Source organism: Curcuma longa, chromosome 16 (genome assembly GCF_044706935.1).
Source record: "Curcuma longa cultivar G26 ecotype Majalengka, Jawa Barat chromosome 16, ITB_CL_G26_1.1, whole genome shotgun sequence".
Classification (NCBI taxonomy): domain Eukaryota; kingdom Viridiplantae; phylum Streptophyta; class Magnoliopsida; order Zingiberales; family Zingiberaceae; genus Curcuma; species Curcuma longa.
This window is the reverse complement of record NC_133876.1, coordinates 5,879,483-5,898,517: the sequence shown is the minus strand read 5'-3', so window position 1 is coordinate 5,898,517 and position 19,035 is coordinate 5,879,483. Positions and strand designations below refer to the sequence as shown.

General features: G+C 45.5%; 1 protein-coding gene across 1 annotated transcript; it reads left to right on the top strand.

Annotated features, from left to right (window-relative positions):
* Positions 1-14,793: 14,793 nt before the first annotated feature.
* On the top strand, positions 14,794-18,585 carry LOC141847230 (NADH-ubiquinone oxidoreductase chain 2). The gene has a single exon (XM_074735221.1). The coding sequence runs from the start codon at positions 16,787-16,789 to the stop codon at positions 17,378-17,380; it is 594 nt and encodes a 197-aa protein (XP_074591322.1). The 5' UTR covers positions 14,794-16,786; the 3' UTR covers positions 17,381-18,585.
* Positions 18,586-19,035: the final 450 nt, after the last annotated feature.

The following is a 19,035-nucleotide window of genomic DNA, read 5'->3' as shown; positions in this document are numbered from 1 at the left end:
GATCATTAAGATAGAGTCTAGAAGAAGTCAAACGATAGCACCCCGGAATTCACTTATCATAGAATGAGAGAGGTTAGAGAAAAATGCACAAATAAGGGAAAGGAGATTCGTGCATTTGACTCACATAGTGATTGATGTAATACCAGTAGCCCTTCTTCCAAGAAAGAGAAAAGAGAATATGATAAGAGAATAAGAAATGCTTTGAGCACTAACTTATTATATTTGGCCCACTTTGATATGCTTTCGTTATAGTGAAAAGAGAATCATAAATGAGAATCAGAACTGTGCGCATTCCATTTCAAGAGTGCGTTTCGAGAATAAGAAAAGCCACTTACGAGTCCTCTTTTGAGTGCTCTTTTTAGGCACATTCACTACTCCTTTTTCATGTTTCAGTGCTTTTTTCGCTTAGCTTAGCCTTAGCTTAGATCGCACACTCTACCTCTCCATATTCAGTACCCCGGGTGAGAATAGCAGCTGTTCATGGATTAGCTATAAGGGGAACTCATTTCACTCCTCACTTCACTGCTTCCACGGACTTGTACGGGAATCATAAAGAATCCCTAACGCTTACACTCAGCAATACTTCTCTCTAAGTCTTCCCCCTCCCCGCACTACAGAAGCACCAGTCCTCCTCGAACTTTCACTCTTTATCGAGTCTAACTCGAACGAAAAGAAAGAAAAGAGAATATGAAAAGAGTCTGACAAGCCACTCTAACTCTCACTGCTTTGTTCACTCCTCTTCTTGTCTCGAACCCTACCGTATACGGAATGAACTCATATTTGGTAGTCGAGCGAGAGCTTATTCAATGCACCATCCGTGCTTTTATGAATATAATGAGAACTCGCACCGTATGGGAATTCCATTCCCTATCTCGCGCAATCCGTGCTTTGACCCTCCGCTCATTAGATCTGGACCGTTGGGGATAAAGCGAATAAGGGCGGGGTACTGGAGTAATAGCGGCGGGGTTCAGCTTCCCTACTCCTTTCTCCAATAAGTGGAATCGCTTATGCAGCGCTGTCGCACCGCCCCCTCGGGTGTACTAGTCCACTAATGAACTTATTTTGCTCCGCGGATTAATGCGAAAGAGGCTGGGAATGATTTCCAATCCACATCCCACTGACCCCACCTCGATAGTTGGCTTTGAAAGACCAACGTATAGTTGATCGGCCAGGTAAGGATGAAACTCTGTCCTTACAACCCTTTAGCAATGAAGCACATCGAAGGTTTCTTGCCCGCCTGTCCTCGAATCGTAATGAGAGGGTTGGGATCACATGTCGAGTTGGAAAGACCGAGGCGCACGGACTAGTGTTGAACTAGGAGGACTGAGATTCCTTCGTCGGGAGAGCTGGCACTTTCGGTTGGTTGGCCAGTGTAGGCTTTCTCCGCCCTTCCTGCCAACCGCCATACTATATAAGTTCAAAGAATTTGCTGAAGAGAAAGACCCTTTCAGTACATTTCTCGGTAGATAGCTCGACTGAGTTGGAGAGGGGCGAAGCGCGAAGACCGTCATCATGCCGGGCCTGAAAGCCCCTCATTATCTACATCAGCAATGATAGTGCTTTTATTGGGCGAAGCACTCGACCGAAAGGGAAAGAGTACTGAAAGTACATTTATCGACCGATAGGGAGGAAGAGGTTGAGAGGAAGTAGCTCGACCTTAGTACGATACGAGGAATGAACTACTTTGGATCCGGGAGAGGCGGCTGGAGCACCAAGATAAATGGATTCCTGACCACCCTGACGAGCGAGTCCCGAGGAAGGTTGAGTGAATGCAATGTGAGCGCCCGTGCCCGCTACTTCGCGCTAAGAGTGAACATCGAAATCCGAACCGTGGAGTGAAGCAGCAGCTGCTTCTGAATAAGGGACGACAGAGAAGGAGTGCTCAAAGAGAGCACAAGCAAGTTCATAGTCCCGTCAGTCTCAGTCCTGTCCGGGAGCTAGGCCCACTCCTTGCCTCTATAGCCTTAGACCAACTCCTGCAGACAAGGGCTGTCCAAGAGCGCCGCTCCTCTAAGCCATGTATTCCCATTCTAACCGGATGCCGCCTCTTCGGGTCTACTTGTAGTGGCGTGACTATTGGTTGTAGTCGTTGCCGGCACGCTGCAGTCATAAGACACTCTTAATAATGGATGAAGACGGGGTGCAGGCGATAAGTCTCTCCTATCCACCGCAAAAGAATCTTTCAATGGTATCAGAGCTTTGGGGCTCGTACAAAGTGTGGGAAACCTCAGCTACGGTGGATAGAGGGTGCCTTCCAGTTTGGAGCTCTATGAGGCTCGCATGCATCGTGCCTCAGAGGAAGGAAGACTCTTTCTTTCCAGAATGAGAAGGAAGAAGCGGTTGAAGACTGTTGAGAGGGTGGGGAGCAATTAAGTATTCGTATTATAAAGAACTTGCACCTGCTCGGAACCATAATCCGTCTTCGGAATGCCAGGAGAGCCAGGAAAGCATTAAAGAGAGCGCCCTAATATATACAATTGAGAAAAAAGCACGACACAATAAAGTTCATACCGATAAAAGCACTCATCTTGCTGATCGACTGCGATCGTCACAAAGTGCTCGTGCTTACTTGGGCCTCTTCTATCGCAAAGAATGTGCTGATGCAATGTAGTGCTGATGAGGACGACATCAAGTAAAGGAATGTTCAAGTGCGATGCGACGGATTCTTTCTGTCTTCTCAGTCTTGTGTTCGATAGTCTAATTCAGTTCAAGTGCGATGATGCGATCTCGGGCCTCACACTCAATTGAGTGGACCGGTCGAGACGTCGCCACTCAGCATCATTCCGAACAGATGACGGTCCTTGACCTTCTTTCCTTGTAGGCGGAGCCTCTTCCTTCCTTGCTTTCGCAAGAGCCCCCCCTTCATCCTTCAACTGCTATCGATAAAGCCAGCCGGTGTCGAAAAGAAAGTGGCGAAGAGGTGCGCCCAGGGGCCGAAGAGTTCGGGCAAAGTGCTGAATCAAGCCTTATGGGGGTGATCAACTGCTACTCGAAGAGAGAGCCGTTGAAGAATAACGGTCTTCCAGAGTCCCAAAAGCAAGGAGGCAATACGACCATGCCGCAAACGAGGAGCCGGAGAAGAAAGGACAGAAAGAACAGGAGACTGAGCCCTATACGTAGCCGCCAAAGCGCCCAAGAGGGGGAAATCGATCGCCGGGGTCGAACCATTTGAAACCCCATTTCGTTCGATGGATCGTTATAGTACGACGGCTCCCGAACCCCGAAGCCCATAACCCCGAAGGCCCAAACCCAAGAGAAGGAGCTACCCCCGACCCCGACCACAAGGGCATGGCCGAAACCGCAACTTAGAAGCTACAGACTTAAAGGAAAGGTCTGAGTGCCCCGGTCAGTTCGGGTTTAATCTATCTGTCTTGGGAAAGAAGATCATATATAACCAGGTGCCCATTCCTATTCGGCAGCTTAGGCCCTTCTCTTCCTTCTAAGATTAAGAGGGGTTCATGTATATAATGAAAAAGCAGCGTCGTACCAGAGCGTTTCATCTTTCCAGTGAGTCGCTACGCACCTTCAGATTAAGAGAAATGAAGTCAGAGGCTCGAGTCCGTAGCTTTCGTTTGACCAGGAAAGGAGAGTGAGAGGTTGGTAGCCGACAAAAAGAGTGATTCGGATGACTGAGTTGGAATGGTGTGAAGAGACGCGAAAAGAGATGTGGGAGGCAAGATCAAGATTCTGTCTCTAATCGTACGGGAAAGCCGTAGGCACCAGTTCGCAGTCCTTCTTTCCCCTACGCTCAACTACTCTTACCAGATCGCCCGCGTCGGAAATGAATGGCGTCGTATTGAATGCGTCGCTATCGCCAGATAATATGGTGGGGCCGACCGCTGCCCGGCCCGTCGAGCCCCGTTCCAACCGCGTCGGAAAGCGTCGCTACCTATCTACTCTCGCCTCACCGGGTCTTCCAACCGCGCGCTCAACGACTCTCGCCCGCTGCCCGGGCGGGCCCTAGTCCAGCTCTCTATCGCAACTATATTCGGTAAGGCCGCGCTGCTTTTATCGCTCGAGCGCTCTTACCAGCATCTAGTGCTTCTATTCTCCTCATAATGAGGCTCGCACCAGTCCGAATAGGAATAGGATTTGATCAGTCTCGTACTTACTTTACCAGCACAGCGTGCTTCTATTCACTTCATTATTCTAGTAGTTGATAACGACGCGGTCAGATAGCTCGACCAAAGGGTATCGGAAGATAGCTCGCAATTATACTGGTAATTATTTCCGACTATAATATAAGTAAGGGAAGAGTAAATGGTACACCATTGTAGACCTGTTGCTTAGGCTCGACCTAAATATTAGGGAGAGAGAGAGAGAGGGAGAGGGAGAGAGAGAGTCTCTTTGTAGGGGACGCTCGACCTAAAGGGAGAGGGCACAAAATAGATATCTAGTTTAGCACCCATTTGATTATGTGAGGAAATCAAGGTGATTAAAGAAAGTAAATTCTCATATCAAAGTGTCAAGTATTGTAGTTGGATCAAAAGCAAAGGCACCGCTTAGATAAGTCTTCAGTCCCGATATAGAACTACTACTTTTGCAGGCTGCTCTTCAACATCTTTTCCATGAACGAAATAAGACCAATATAAAATCAATATGCAAGTCGTTAGGTTGCTTGGGACCGGAAGGCACATTCTAAGGACCTAGCGGACTGATTCAGTGGTAGCGTATAGCTTAGCTCCATTCCTAACTCACTGCTCCTTCCGCGCCTGAATGCTTCTCACTTCCCAGTCCCGTGATTAAACTTCTATTCAAGTACTCGGGCTTTCATATGAAAATGGTGTAGTCGCTATCTTCTTTATCTTCCCTAAAGCGCAAATCCATTCTTAATAAAGAAGTCTTGTATACGCCTCGGCCCTGTATATATATTTGGCGTCAGCTTGTCCTGCAAGGCCTCCCTTAATCGATACCCTGCAGGATGATCCGCAATAGTATGGAGTCTCCATAGCAATTGCCCTATGCAGTTATCAGTCAGCAATCATTGGGAAGCGGATTCAATCGTTGCCTTCTCGTAATGTGCACGATAACCAGGTCCGCCTTTCGTCACTAGTTTTCTCTCTCCGGAGTGAGGATGCTGGTTCATATGATGCGTTTCGAGCTTTTTTCGCGACCCACTCTATATGGTTTAGTCGTCTCGGGGGACTCAATCGACCTCGCTCAATCTGTTAGTCGTCTCGTCCCGGGCATCTTGTCCTGGCATATGTGTCCCTAGTGGTTACTTCGCGGATGGGTTCCAGTTGCTGTACGCCCGCTAAGGGTTTCGCCCCTCCTGACTTGGCGAGGGTCGTTTTGTCTAGCTTTCAATAGACAACCCCTTCCCAAATGCATTAATGCCTTTGGTGAGCTTCAGTTCAACTGGTTTAGCCCTAAACGTTCAACTAAATCTTCTTTCTACAGGGCTGGCAAAAGCGTACCAGTCCTATGGGTCGTCAACCCACTCTGTCATTCCGGCTACCATTCAAGGTGTCTCCCGAGCCTTCTCTATTCCTTATAGCCATGGCTTTTATTGCCCACCATGGCAGACATGCCAAGCTTTAGGTTTGGGTCTCGGTGGGGGGTAAGTTGCGGTAGTGATCGCTCCTTGCGCTTTCACTGCTATAGGTCCTTGGACCCCCGATTGAATGGTGCCTCTATCCGGGAGGCCCACGATCTGCACAGGACATTGGTTACGTACACTGATAATGCACGATGGGGTTGTGTCCGCCATTCAATCCATCCCCTTGGTTCTAGCAACTTACCCCTTGGATCTGTCCGGGTTCCCCTTAAGAGTGATCGCATTCCGTCCGTTCTTCCTGCTAAGTCCTTGGATTTCCCGATTGAATGGTACCTCTATCCGGGAGGTCCACGATCTGCACAGGACATTTGTTGCGGTACACTGCGCGTGCACGCAAGGTCTTGTCCGCCATTCAATAGTACTTTCCAAGGCAATCCCTTGGCAATAGCAATCGGAACGTCTTTCCTGAGATCCCTCTGGTCCCCCCTATGTGATCAACCTTTGCCGTATACACCTGGGTGCGCTAAGTTCGAGGCATCACGCTTAGTTGAGTTTGTATTGTGTTAGGTTCAATTGGTCTAGCCCTGGTTTTGGGTGTGGCTTCACCTCTCTCGTCCGTGCAGCTTTTCGCCAAGCGCTTTCACGCACTGCACGGCACGCTCCTGACTATAAAGTCTTTCGAGTCGTGCACATCATTCAACGACCTATTGATTTAAGAATGTATTTACCTTCATAGCCAGAGCGAGGGAAGAGCCGACCTATCGAACCCTAGCAAGAGCGAGGGAAGAGCCGTTCGGGGGCTTTTCCTTGCAGGCGCACCCAACACTTCACTGCCAGCGAGAGAGACTCGGGCGGATCCAACCACACTCCCTGCTTCACCCTCCGGGGGCCGGAGATTTCCCCATCCAGAATTCGAGAGATCGGATCCTCACATCCCATCCTGATTGAAATAGCTCTACCATAAGGGGTAGAGTGAATGGCGTCGGATAGTCTCATATCGGAATGATGGTATATAATGAATAGATCAATCCTCTATATTCAAATTTCAAATACAAATGGGGAAAAAGAAAGAAATTAATATTAAAATTTAAATTAAAAATATGAAATTGAAATGAAGCTTCTATCCATTTATGGCTTAAACTCCCTCGCTATCGCTCTTATTTGATGCTTTTATTATTACCTCTTCAGACCTATTGCTCTTCATCTTCATCTGAAGATGAGTGGTTTATAATACGAATGAAAGAATCTTCATCTTCATCTTCAATGACCTCCTTTTGAGTCTCCTCGGATATTGAATGAAATGATCGATAAAGCACCGCCCAAAGAGCTTAGCCATCGGCCCTAACATATATTGGGAATTTATTATAGTATGGCGGAATTTATATTTCTTTTAGGCCATATATTTGAACTTATATTATAGTATGGCGGAATTTATATTCATTTTAGGGCCATATATTGGGAACTTATATTATAGTAAGGCGGCCCTAATATATCGGGAACTTATATTATATACAGGCGGAATTTCTCTTTCTTTAGGGCCATATATTGGGAACTTATATTATATACAGAACTTAACTATATGTTGACTTGATTTTAGGGATATATCGGGAACTTATATTATATACAGGCGGAATTTAGATTGATTTTAGGGCCATATATTGGGAACTTATATTATAGTAAGGCGGCCCTAATATAGTTAAATTGCGGTCGGCCCGGGCCGATCGCCAAATATATAGTAAGGGCCGCCTTACTATAATATAAGTTCCTCCTCAATTGTATATATTAGGGCCCTGTATATATATTGGGGAACTTATATTATAGTAAGGCGGATTAGTCGTAAATAGCCCCAAAGGGGCTATTTATCTCCCCAATATATATACAGGGCCCTAATATATACAATTGAGGAGTTAAATTGCTACATTTACTAGATTTTTGGGGAGTTAAATTGCTACGCAATTTACGCCAATATATAGTAAGGGCCGATCGCCAAATATATGGTGGGGCCGCCATACTATAATATAAGTTCAAATATATAGTAAGGGCCGCCATACTATAATATAAGTTCAAATATATAGTAAGGGCCGCCTTACTATAATATAAGTTCCTCTGCGTAGCAATTTATACTCCTTTATTCAAAACTACGAAAGATCGTACATATCTCCCTTACTATAAAACGATCGCGTAAATACCATTATCATTCGCCCCTGCAGCAACAGGTCGTCAATGGTGTACCATTGACATAATTACTTACTAGGTTTTTGGGGCCTATGGTCGGCCCTATGGTCGAGCTATCTGACACGTCGGTATCCCTCGTTCCTTAATTCTTTCTTGCCTCACTATTCCCATGTCTTTCTTGGTTGGACCAACCCAACCGGCGATTTGCTACAAAGTCTTTCTTCATTTTGAGAGCAAGAAGCGGAACAAAAATCAAGCTTTCTTTATTTATCTTTATGGATAACCAATCCATTTTCAAATATTGTTGGGAGACTTTCCCCAAGAAATGGGTACTGCAAATGAAAAGATCGGAACATGGGAATAGATCTTATACCAATACTGACTACCTATTTCCATTGTTGTGCTTTCTAAAATTGCATACCTATACCAGGGTTCAAGTTTCGATCGATATTTGCGGAGTTGATCATCCCTCTCGAAAACTCAGATTTGAAGTTGTCCATAATTTACTGAGTACTCGGTATAACTCACGCATGAGTGTACAAACAAGTGCAGACGAAGTAACACGAATCTCTCCGGTAGTCAGTCCATTTCCATCAGCCGGCCGGTGGGAGCGAGAAGTATGGGATATGTCTGGTGTTTCTTCCATCAATAATCCGGATTTACGCCGTATATCAACAGATCATGGTTTCGAGGGTCATCCATTACGAAAAGACTTTCCTCTGAGTGGATATGTGGAAGTACGCTATTCTGATCCAGAGAAACGTGTGGTTTCTGAACCCATTGAGATGACCCAAGAATTTAGCTATTTCGATTCTGCTAGTCCTTGGGAACAGCGTTGCGACGGATAATGAAGAATCAACCAACATAGGTCTAGTCCAGGGGACAAATCAATAGGAAATGCTATTTGCTTCTTAAGAATAAGAACTTATATGAAATGAAAGCGGGCGTCGGATATCATTGATCAATCCACAATCTGTTCTCGCCTTCCATTCTTCCTATCCTAGTATGGAATCAGTAGTCAAGAAAAAGTACTGCGTCTCGATCTATACGAAAGGGCACTGGTTTTTCTTTTCTTTCGGTTTCATTGATAGCAGAAGACTAGCTAGCTCCCGTTTTCAGGCTCCGCTAGCTAGCTAGCTAGCCCTACGGAATGCCTACGCTTGCTGCTCGCTCAGTGTCAGTAGAAGGGAAGAAATGAATGGTCACTCCTTTTTTTTAGGAACGGAACATAGCTCGCCTTACGACTGTTGCACTTCACTCGCTGCTCGCTGGCTCCTTCATTCACTTGCTCATGAACTCGCTGCTTCGCCAGAAGCGACGAAGGGCTTTTTGGGTGGGAAGGCCGACGATGGAAATGAGGGGGAGGCTAAGCTAAGCAGTCGTAGAAGCTTTGCCCCTTGCTTTACAGAAAGAGTGACTTACTTACTTTATTACCTTATTATCCCGGAACGCTTGCTAATCTAATAGTTCCCTTCAATCTTCTTAACTGCTGAACGAACGCCACCATCCTTCTTATTCAGGAACCCATTGAGGGGGGCGTCGGCCCGGGAAGGGGGGAGTGGCCGAGTGGTCAAAAGCGACAGAATGTAAATCTGTTGAAGGTTTTCTACGTAGGTTCGAATCCTGCCTCTCCCACTTGTTGTAGACTTAAGAGAAGAGAAAGTAGGCGTCAGCGTAGGAGGGCCGCGAAGCTCTTTTTTTTTTGCCGTGCCGTGAAGTTAAATTGTATCGTATGCTAGTTAGAGAGGTTGGCGAACTACTACGATCTATAGAGATTGCCCTTATTTATATCTAATCCCAACGAGACGAGAAGCGAGTCGCTTCCGGCGTCGGCTTGTAGTCTCTGCAGTCGGCACACGCACGCACCCGCCTTCATGCCTCCTTGGTTCGGGACGAAGCCAAGCGATACATACGATAGACGAAAGAAGCGCCCACCCTGCTTCCGGGCGCGCGCCATGTAGTTTTTCAGTAGCAAACTCCTCTACACGTCGCGATGCTCTAACAGTAATATCTCCCTTTAGGTCGATCCCAGCGGATTATTACCAGTATAGTTGCGTGAATGAAGGAGTCGTCGGCCCCACCATATATTTGGCGGTCGGCCCTATCATATATTGGGAATTTATTATAGCTAGAGGATTAGTCGTAAATAGCCCCAAAGGCTATTTATCTGCCTCTGCGTAGCAGAGGTACTTATCTTATAGTAAGGCGGATTAGTCTACGCCTTTTGGGCTATTTCTCTCCTTTACAGTAAATTCGGCCCTTACTATATATTTGAACTTATATTATAGTATGGCGGCCCTTACTATAATATAAGTTCCTCTGCTATGCGAGGAGAGAAATAGCCCCAAAGGCGGATTAGTCTACGCCTTTGGGGCTATTTCTCTCCTTTGGCGGAATTTATATTCATTTTAGGGCTTAGTCGTAAATAGCCCCAAAGGCTATTTATCTGCCCAATATATATACAGGGGTAGCAGAGGAACTTATATTATATACAGGCGGATTAGAACTTATATTATGAATGCAGGGCCTTTGGGGCTATTTCTCTCCTTTGGGAATTTATATTATAGTATGGCGGCCCTAATATATCGGGAATTTATTATAGAAGATTAGTCGTAAATAGCCCCAAAGGCTATTTCTCTCCTCTGCGTAGCAGAGGTACTTATATTATAGTAAGGCGGATTAGTCTACGCCTTTGGGGCTATTTCTCTCCTTTGGCGGAATTTATATTTATTTTAGGCCATATATTGGGAATTTATATTATAGTATGGCGGCCCTAATATAGTTAAATTGCGGTCGGCCCCACCATATATTTGGCGGTCGGCCCTTACTATATATTTGAACTTATATTATAGTATGGCGGATAGTCGTAAATTGCGTAGCAATTTCACTCCCCAAAATATAGTAAATTACGCAGAGGAGATAAATAGCCCCAAAGGCTATTTACGACTAATCCGATCGACTCTGCTATGCAATTTAACTCCTCAATTTACTATATTAGGGGCAGAGGAGTAAATTGCTACGCATGAGTAGCAATTTACTCCTCTGCTACGCAATTTACGCCAAATATATGGTGGGGCCGATCGCCAAATATATAGTAAGGGCCGCCATACTATAATATAAGTTCAAATATATGGCCTAAAATAAATATAAATTCCGCCTTACTATAATATAAGTTCCTCTGCGTAGCAATTTATACAATTTACTATATTTTAGGCCATGTTAGACTTGCTGGGATCGACCGTCAATATTAGGGCACTGAAACTTATATTTGGATAGCTCGCAATACCGTAATTTAGGGAGAGGGAGAGGAACGATTTATGTGATAACGACGTCCACAAGCATTAGCGCTGCCGAAGCTGGAGAACGCAAGTTTGATCGAGGATTGGAGAGGAGAGGTGGAATAAAAAGCTCGGGATGGATTTAGGAGTCTTTGTGCGAGCCGTATGCGGTGAGAGTCGCACGTACGGTTACGAGGGGGGTTCGCGTCTATACTAGTAGTGTGGTAGTTGGGCCTACCCACCCTCTTTGTTCCATGATCTATGGGTCTACTGGAGCTACCCACTTCGATCAATTAGCCAAGATTTTGACCGGATACGAAATCACTGGTGCTCGATCTAGTGGTATTTTGATGGGGATTCTCTTTATCGCTGTAGGATCCCTATTCAAGATCACTGCAGTTCCTCTTCGGGCGGCTGTAGGACGGACGGCCCCCTATAGGTAGTAGGGTAGGATGGGTGGTACCGCTCTTCATGCGGCCAATCCTCCTAACTGCGCGCGGGCCGGGCTTAGAGCGCGTGAAACTCATCACTACCTCGTAAGGGCGTTGAGACCATAGCATGTTACACAAAAGCGCCGCTTTCTCTGGAGTGTTGTCACACTGCTGCCCGACTAGAAGAGCGACTCGCTCTGTAGTGTTGTCACACAAGATAAGCACTAGCCCGCCTGCTGGCCGGGCGAATCTAAGTTCTCTTCCGGTCAACTGTCCACCCGCTAAATAAAAAGACAGTGGAATCACGCAACGCACGCTGCTGGTGTGCTTCCTGCCCACGAGGAAAGAAGAGCGAGAAGGTTCTGATTTGACTGTTTGCAGCATGGGAGCTGATTACCCAAAAAATGCCTGGGCAAAAAGAACAGATATCTCGGTAACGAAAACCATAGGAGGCTGTATTAGCGAGATCCAACGGTGAACAGCTGCCCAAAAGAAAAAGCGCCTGGAAGTCCGAGGACCTTGAGTACCCTACCCCCGAACCAGCAGCCTTCGCGCCAAGCGACGACCGCCCTTGTCCCTTTCCTTTTTCCATTCAGCCTACTTCTGAGCTTTGTTCCGTCAGTCTAAGGCAAAGCTTAAGTGGTTCGCCTACCTTACTCACTTGACGAAAGGGAAGGGGCGACTGGTAAGGGCCGAGTGAGAAAAGATTCGACGGGATCGACCGATAGGGGCATCCGAGAAGCCTAAAATAAATATAAATTCCGATAGGCCCAAAAACCTAGTAAGTAATTATGTCAATGGTACACCCCTACTATATATTAAGTTCGTAATACTATAATTTGCTGCAGATCTTTCGTATCTACGTTTTGAATGGATAGTCGTAAATTGCGTAGCAGAGGAGTGAAATTGCGTAGCAGAGGAGTGAAATTGCATAGCAATTTACGACTATCCGCCATACTATAATATAAGTTCAAATATATAGTAAGGGCCGATCGACTATCCGACCGCCAAATATATAGTAAGGGCCGCCATACTATAATAAATTCCCAATATATGATAGGGCCGACCGCCAAATATATGGTGGGGCCGACCGCAATTTAACTATATTAGGGCCGCCTGTATATAATATAAGTTCCCAAAGGAGATAAATAGCCCCTTTGGCGTAGACTAATCCGCCTGTATATAATATAAGTTCCTCTGCTACCCCTGTATATATATTGGGCAGATAAATAGCCTTTGGGGCTATTTACGACTAAGCCCTAAAATCAATCTAAAGGAGATAAATAGCCCCAAGAAGATAAATAGCCCCAAAGGCGTAGACTAACTGTATATAATATAAGATAAGTACCTCGGCTACGCAGAGGCATATAAATAGCCTTTGGGGCTATTTACGACTAAGTAGACTAATCCGCCTGTATATAATATAAGTTCCTCTGCTACGCAGAGCAGATAAATAGCCAAAGGGGCTATTTACGACTAAGCCTGTATATAATATAAGTTCCCGATATATTAGGGCCGCCTGTATATAATATAAGTTCCCAATATATGGTAGGGCCGACCGACTATCCGACGACTCCTTCATTCACGACTGGCAGATCTTTCGTAGTTTTTAATAGCCATTCACGATTGAAGGTAGATCTTTCGTAGTTTTTAATAGCGTCGGATAGTCGTAAATTACAGGAGTATAAATTGCTACGCAAAGTCGATCGGATTAGTCGTAAATAGCCTTTGGGGCTATTTATCTCCTCTGCTACGCATAGGAGTGAAATTGCTACCCTTACTATATATTGGGTCGATCGGATTAGTCGTAAATAGCCTTTGGGGCTATTTATCTCCTCTGCTACGCAATTTACGCCAAATATATAGTAAGGGCCGATCGACTATCCGATCGCCAAATATATGGTGGGGCCGACCGACTATCCGATCGACTATCCGACCGCCAAATATATAGTAAGGGCCGCCATACTATAATAAATTCCCAATATATGATAGGGCCGACCGCCAAATATATGGTGGGGCCGACCGCCCCAATATATGGTAGGGCCGCCATACTATAATAAATTCCCGATATATTAGGGCCGCCTTACTATAATATAAGTTCCCAATATATGGCCCTAAAATGAATATAAATTCCGACGCAATTTAACTTAATATGAATGCCCTAAAATCAAGTAAAGGAGATAAATAGCCCCTTTGGCGTAGACTAATCCGCCTGTATATAATATAAGTTCCTCTGCTACCCCTGTATATATATTGGGCAGATAAATAGCCTTTGGGGCTATTTACGACTAAGCCCTAAAACAAATTAAATTCCGAATTTAAATAAGTTGGGGAGATAAATAGCCCCTTTGGCGTAGACTAATCCGCCTGTATATAATATAAGTACCTCTGCTACGCAGAGGAGATAAATAGCCTTTGGGGCTATTTACGACTAATCTTCTATAATAAATTCCCGATATATTAGGGCCGCCATACTATAAATAAATTCCCAAAGGAGATAAATAGCCCCAAAGGCCCTGCATTCATAATATAAGTTCTAATCCGCCTGTATATAATATAAGTTCCTCTGCTACCCCTGTATATATATTGGGCAGATAAATAGCCTTTGGGGCTATTTACGAAAGGAGATAAATAGCCCCTTTGGCGTAGACTAATCCACCTTACTATAATATAAGTACCTCTGCTATGCAGAGTAGAGAAATAGCCAAAGGGGCTATTTACGACTAAAGGAGAGAAATAGCCCCTTTGGCCCCCCATAATATTAAGTTAAGTTCTAACTGTATATAATATAAGATAAGTACCTCTGCTACGCAGAGGCATATAAATAGCCTTTGGGGCTATTTACGACTAAGCCTAAAATCAATATAAAGGAGATATTTACCTAAAATCAATCTAAAGGAGATAAATAGCCCCTTTGGCCCTACATTCATAATAAGTTCTAATCCGCCTGTATATAATATAAGTTCCTCTGCTACCCCTGTATATATATTGGGCAGATAAATAGCCTTTGGGGCTATTTACGACTAAGCCATACTATAATATAAGTTCAAATATATAGTAAGGGCCGCCATACATATAAGTTCTAAAATTTATTATAGTATGGCGTACTTATATTTTTGGGCACGACTGGGATCTCCCGTCAATATTAGGGCACTGAACTTCTTATTTGGGAAGAGAACGTACATATCAGGTACACCATTTACGTAATACCTTAATTTGCCCCTAAAAGAAATATAAATCTCGTTTTATAGTTAATATTAGGGGTAGATCTTTCGTAGTTTTGAATATTCACGACGTTGCTGCCCCTAATATAGTAAAGTAAATTGAGGCCAAAGGAGATAAATAGCCCCAAAGGCGTAGACTAATATGCCTTACTATAATATAAGTACCTCTGCTACGCAGAGGAGAGAAATAGCCTTTGGGGCTATTTACGACTAATCCGGCTAGTAAATTATTATTATTATTATTATGTGATAATGACGCGCTCGACCGATAGGGAGAGAGAGGACCGCTACGAAACTTATCTGAGCCTGAGCCCGTTTTCTCTTTACGAACGGAATCTCAAATATGTTACAAGCAAGTGCCGAATTAACGACACTCGAAGCCCTCCCGAAGAAGGACTGAAACACTTCGAAAAGAATTAATAATGGCCATCGATCGGTGGCCGATTTTAAATCGAAGGAATGATCGTTCCTCTTGCCAACTAGTCTATCAAGAGGTCTGGTTTGGAAGAAGATCCATGGTTCTCCAAAACCCGCATTAGCCAGTCATGGACCGGCCTCAGCAACCTCTTCTTGACATAGTTCCCAATGGCGAATATGATCCTCTGACCCCCGCCCTCAACCGACTGACCCAGCCGACCACTCACAGGAGGACACCCGACTTCGTCGCAATTGGGTAGAGTGGGGCGGGCCTCAAACCACTCCAAATCGCGGCCTGAGAACAACTTGTCGTCCCAGGCAAACTGAGTCATGGGCCTCCATAGGGCGCCTTGAGACCACTGTTCACCATAACCATGAACTAAATGAATAAGAAAGGTGAACGCCGCCATCTCACAAGGTAACGAAGTTCAGATAGATCTTACTCTACTATCACCCGTCCACTTGGTGCGACGACGTATGATCTCTTGGGCCTCCCTATGTGTGGGTAAGGCCCGAGGTAACGACGGGGGTTCCCACGTCATCCCTTGGTTTTGGTTCAGGGGAATGGTGGGAAGCCAGGGCATGCTTGCAGAGATGGACTAAGGACAGTTTAAGGTCCCCAACCCACTCTACAACGGAATCAATATCATCGACAGGACGGGCAATACTGGAAGCTCTTATCCACCCTCTTTGCCTTGCAAAGAACCTTTTGCCAAAGATAAGAAGGACAGATAGACCTGAACCGTCCGCCAACTCATCCCTTATATACATCATCAAACGATGGAAAGAGGGAATGATACGAGGATAGCCCGACCGGGGAGACCTGGGCTGGTAGGAGCGTATGAGGGCCTTTGATACCCCCCGCTTTGAAGAGAAGAGGAGCGAATGAAATGACGCCAAATATAAAGCAAGGTGCAACCAACCTGACTTCTTACCTAACCTACCAACCCTCCCTCTGTTTCCGCTTTGCTAATCTTCCTCTCTCAAGCGGGCCGGGCTCAAAGGGCTAGGGAGGAACGTCGAGAAGACGCTCTTCTCTTAGGTCCTTTTTTCAGTGCAACACAGGAAAGCGCCCTCTTTTTATCATCCCTGCAGCTTCCCAGAGGTTTGTATTGAACGCATGGCGTGACCCCTCCAATCATATGTTTGAGCCTATGTTCAAACCAAAACAACCCCGGGGCCCCAAAAGGGGAATGAAAGAATGCCTGCCGACGTTCAGATAAGGGAATGCTTCCCAAACCACTAAAGGAAAGGGACGAGCGTAGCGACGTTGAGGGGTAAGGGCCGAGTGAGAACGACGGGGAGATCGAGATGTCGATTTCTTTTGAATCGAAAACGAAGAAGGCCGAGTGCACACCGCCATTTTCCGGCTCGGCCCGGGAAAGCGCTGGCAAGAACATAAAGGAAGGGGTCCATGTAGCTGCTGCGCCCGCCCACTGAGCAGCAGGTTCGGCATCTACTACAAAAGAAAGAGAGAATCCACTTCAGATAACCACGTCTGTGCTAGGCAGCGTGTGGAATGGCCGAGAGCGGACCCTGAAGGATATATAATCCAAGCCGAGAGTGGAGTTACGTGAACAGCCGTCTGATGGAAAACCACTTTCACGTTCGGTTCAGAGAGCACTTTTATCGTTGATCATTCCTCGTTCCCTTTTGTGTTCATTCCCCAGCTAGAATTAAGAACTTGTGGGGCCCTCTCTATTCAATCTCTCGAGCCCCGAACCCCCCTCTCCCTCGGACTCATTCTCTCTTTTGACTCAATATATGTGGGCACCTGATATCTATGAGGGTTCACCCACCCCGGTGACAGCATTCCTTTCTATTGCGCCTAAAATCTCTATTTCTGCAAATATGTCACGTGTTTCTATTGTTGGTTCCTATGGAGGTACATTGCAACAAATCTTCTTTTTCTGCAGCATTGCTTCTATGATCTTAGGAGCACTGGCCGCCATGGCCCAAACGAAAGTAAAAAGACCTCTAGCTCATAGTTCGATTGGACATGTAGGTTATATTCGTACTGCTTTCTCATGTGGAACCATAGAAGGAATGAATTCACTACTAATTGGTATCTTTATTTATGTATCAATGACGATAGATGCATTCGCCATAGTTCCAGCATTACGGCAAACCCGTGTCAAATATATAGCTGATTTGGGCGCTCTAGCCAAAACTAATCCTATTTCGGCTATGACCTTCTCCATTACAATGTTCTCATACGCAGGAATACCCCCGTTAGCCGGCTTTTGTAGCAAATTCTATTTGTTCTTCGCTGCTTTGGGTTGTGGGGCTTACTTCCTAGCCCCTGTGGGAGTAGTGACTAGCGTTATAGGTCGTTGGGCGGCCGGAAGGTTGCCATGAGTAAGGTTGGGGGACCGAAGGCGGTTTGGAGTGCACCGGACACGTAGCTTACCGAATCAGTTGCGACACGGATGGGAATGCATGCTACGAAAGACAGGGTCGAGTCTGATACATCAACCGTCGACTCCATATCCTTGTACGAGTCCACAATCACTACACGAGATGAACCTGGGTTTGGTGAATGGAAGTTGGCCTTAGGTGTAATAGGACTCCCAGTTACTGCGCGCGATCGTATACTGAGCCCGTCGGTTGTTGGAACGACGCGAGCCGGGCCTCGATTCAATTCAGAAAGATGAAGGGACAGAGGTGACTAATTCCCCATCTCATTTGGGGCAAAAAACGAATCGACATCTCGATGTGATACAGCCCTTTCCATTTAAGTTGGGAAAGAACGGCGAAGTCCATCCGAACCGTCCAATGAAGAAATAAGAGGAGAGCAAAGCGCCAATGGCGCGCGAAGCGCATGCGGAACGGGCACGGAGAAAGAAAGAAGTGTGGAGGAGACCGAGCTCATTCCCTTCGCTTCCTGGGCCCAAAGCAGTGCTTTCTTTCCTGGCCAAAGAAAGGATTTGGGGCTTCTTGCAAAAGAAAGAAAGATAGAAAGATAGATCCATCCATCTATCCAAAAGAATCGATTTCATTCCAAGTTTGATGAAAAGAACTGCGCTTAGCCCCCCCGCTCAAGAAAGGGCTCTGCTGCAATGGATGGCAGAGGGTCCGTAGTACCCACAGGAGTGATCCAGTAGCCGGGAAGGGGCCTAGAAGTGCCTACTACTACACCACACTACACTTGGCTCTACACATTTACAGAGCTCACCCCTGTCCAGTGTCTGGCAGAACGTTGGGGGCTTCAATCCTGACTCCTTATCCCCATCTCAGCCCAGGCTAACGGAGCCTTACAGGGGAGAGAGTGGAGCCTCGAGAAGCACTCTTGAGACGTCGTTATCACTCGTTCCTCTCCCTCAGCACCAGTCGTGAATGGCGCCATACTATAATAAATTTTAGAACTTATATGTATGGCGGCCCTTACTATATATTTGAACTTATATTATAGTATGGCTTAGTCGTAAATAGCCCCAAAGGCTATTTATCTGCTCTGCGTAGCAGAGGAACTTATATTATATACAGGCGGATTAGAACTTATATTATGAATGCAGGGCCAAAGGGGCTATTTATCTCCTTTAGATTGATTTTAGGTAAATATCTCCTTTATATTGATTTTAGGTAAATATCTCCTTTATATTGATTTTAGGCTTAGTCGTAAATAGCCCCAAAGGCTATTTATATGCCTCTGCGTAGCAGAGGTACTTATCTTATATTATATACAGTTAGAACTTAACTTAATATTATGGGGGGCCAAAGGGGCTATTTCTCTCCTTTAGTCGTAAATAGCCCCTTTGGCTATTTCTCTACTCTGCATAGCAGAGGTACTTATATTATAGTAAGGTGGATTAGTCTACGCCAAAGGGGCTATTTATCTCCTTTCGTAAATAGCCCCAAAGGCTATTTATCTGCCCAATATATATACAGGGGTAGCAGAGGAACTTATATTATATACAGGCGGATTATAACTTATATTATGAATGCAGGGCCAAAGGGGCTATTTACGACTAAAGGAGATAAATTGCCCCAAAGGCGTAGACTAACTGTATATA

Excerpts from the sequence above, each read along its gene's own strand:
- LOC141847230 (XM_074735221.1), top strand. The coding sequence starts at position 16,787 with ATGTGGGCACCTGATATCTATGAGGGTTCACCCACCCCGGTGACAGCA.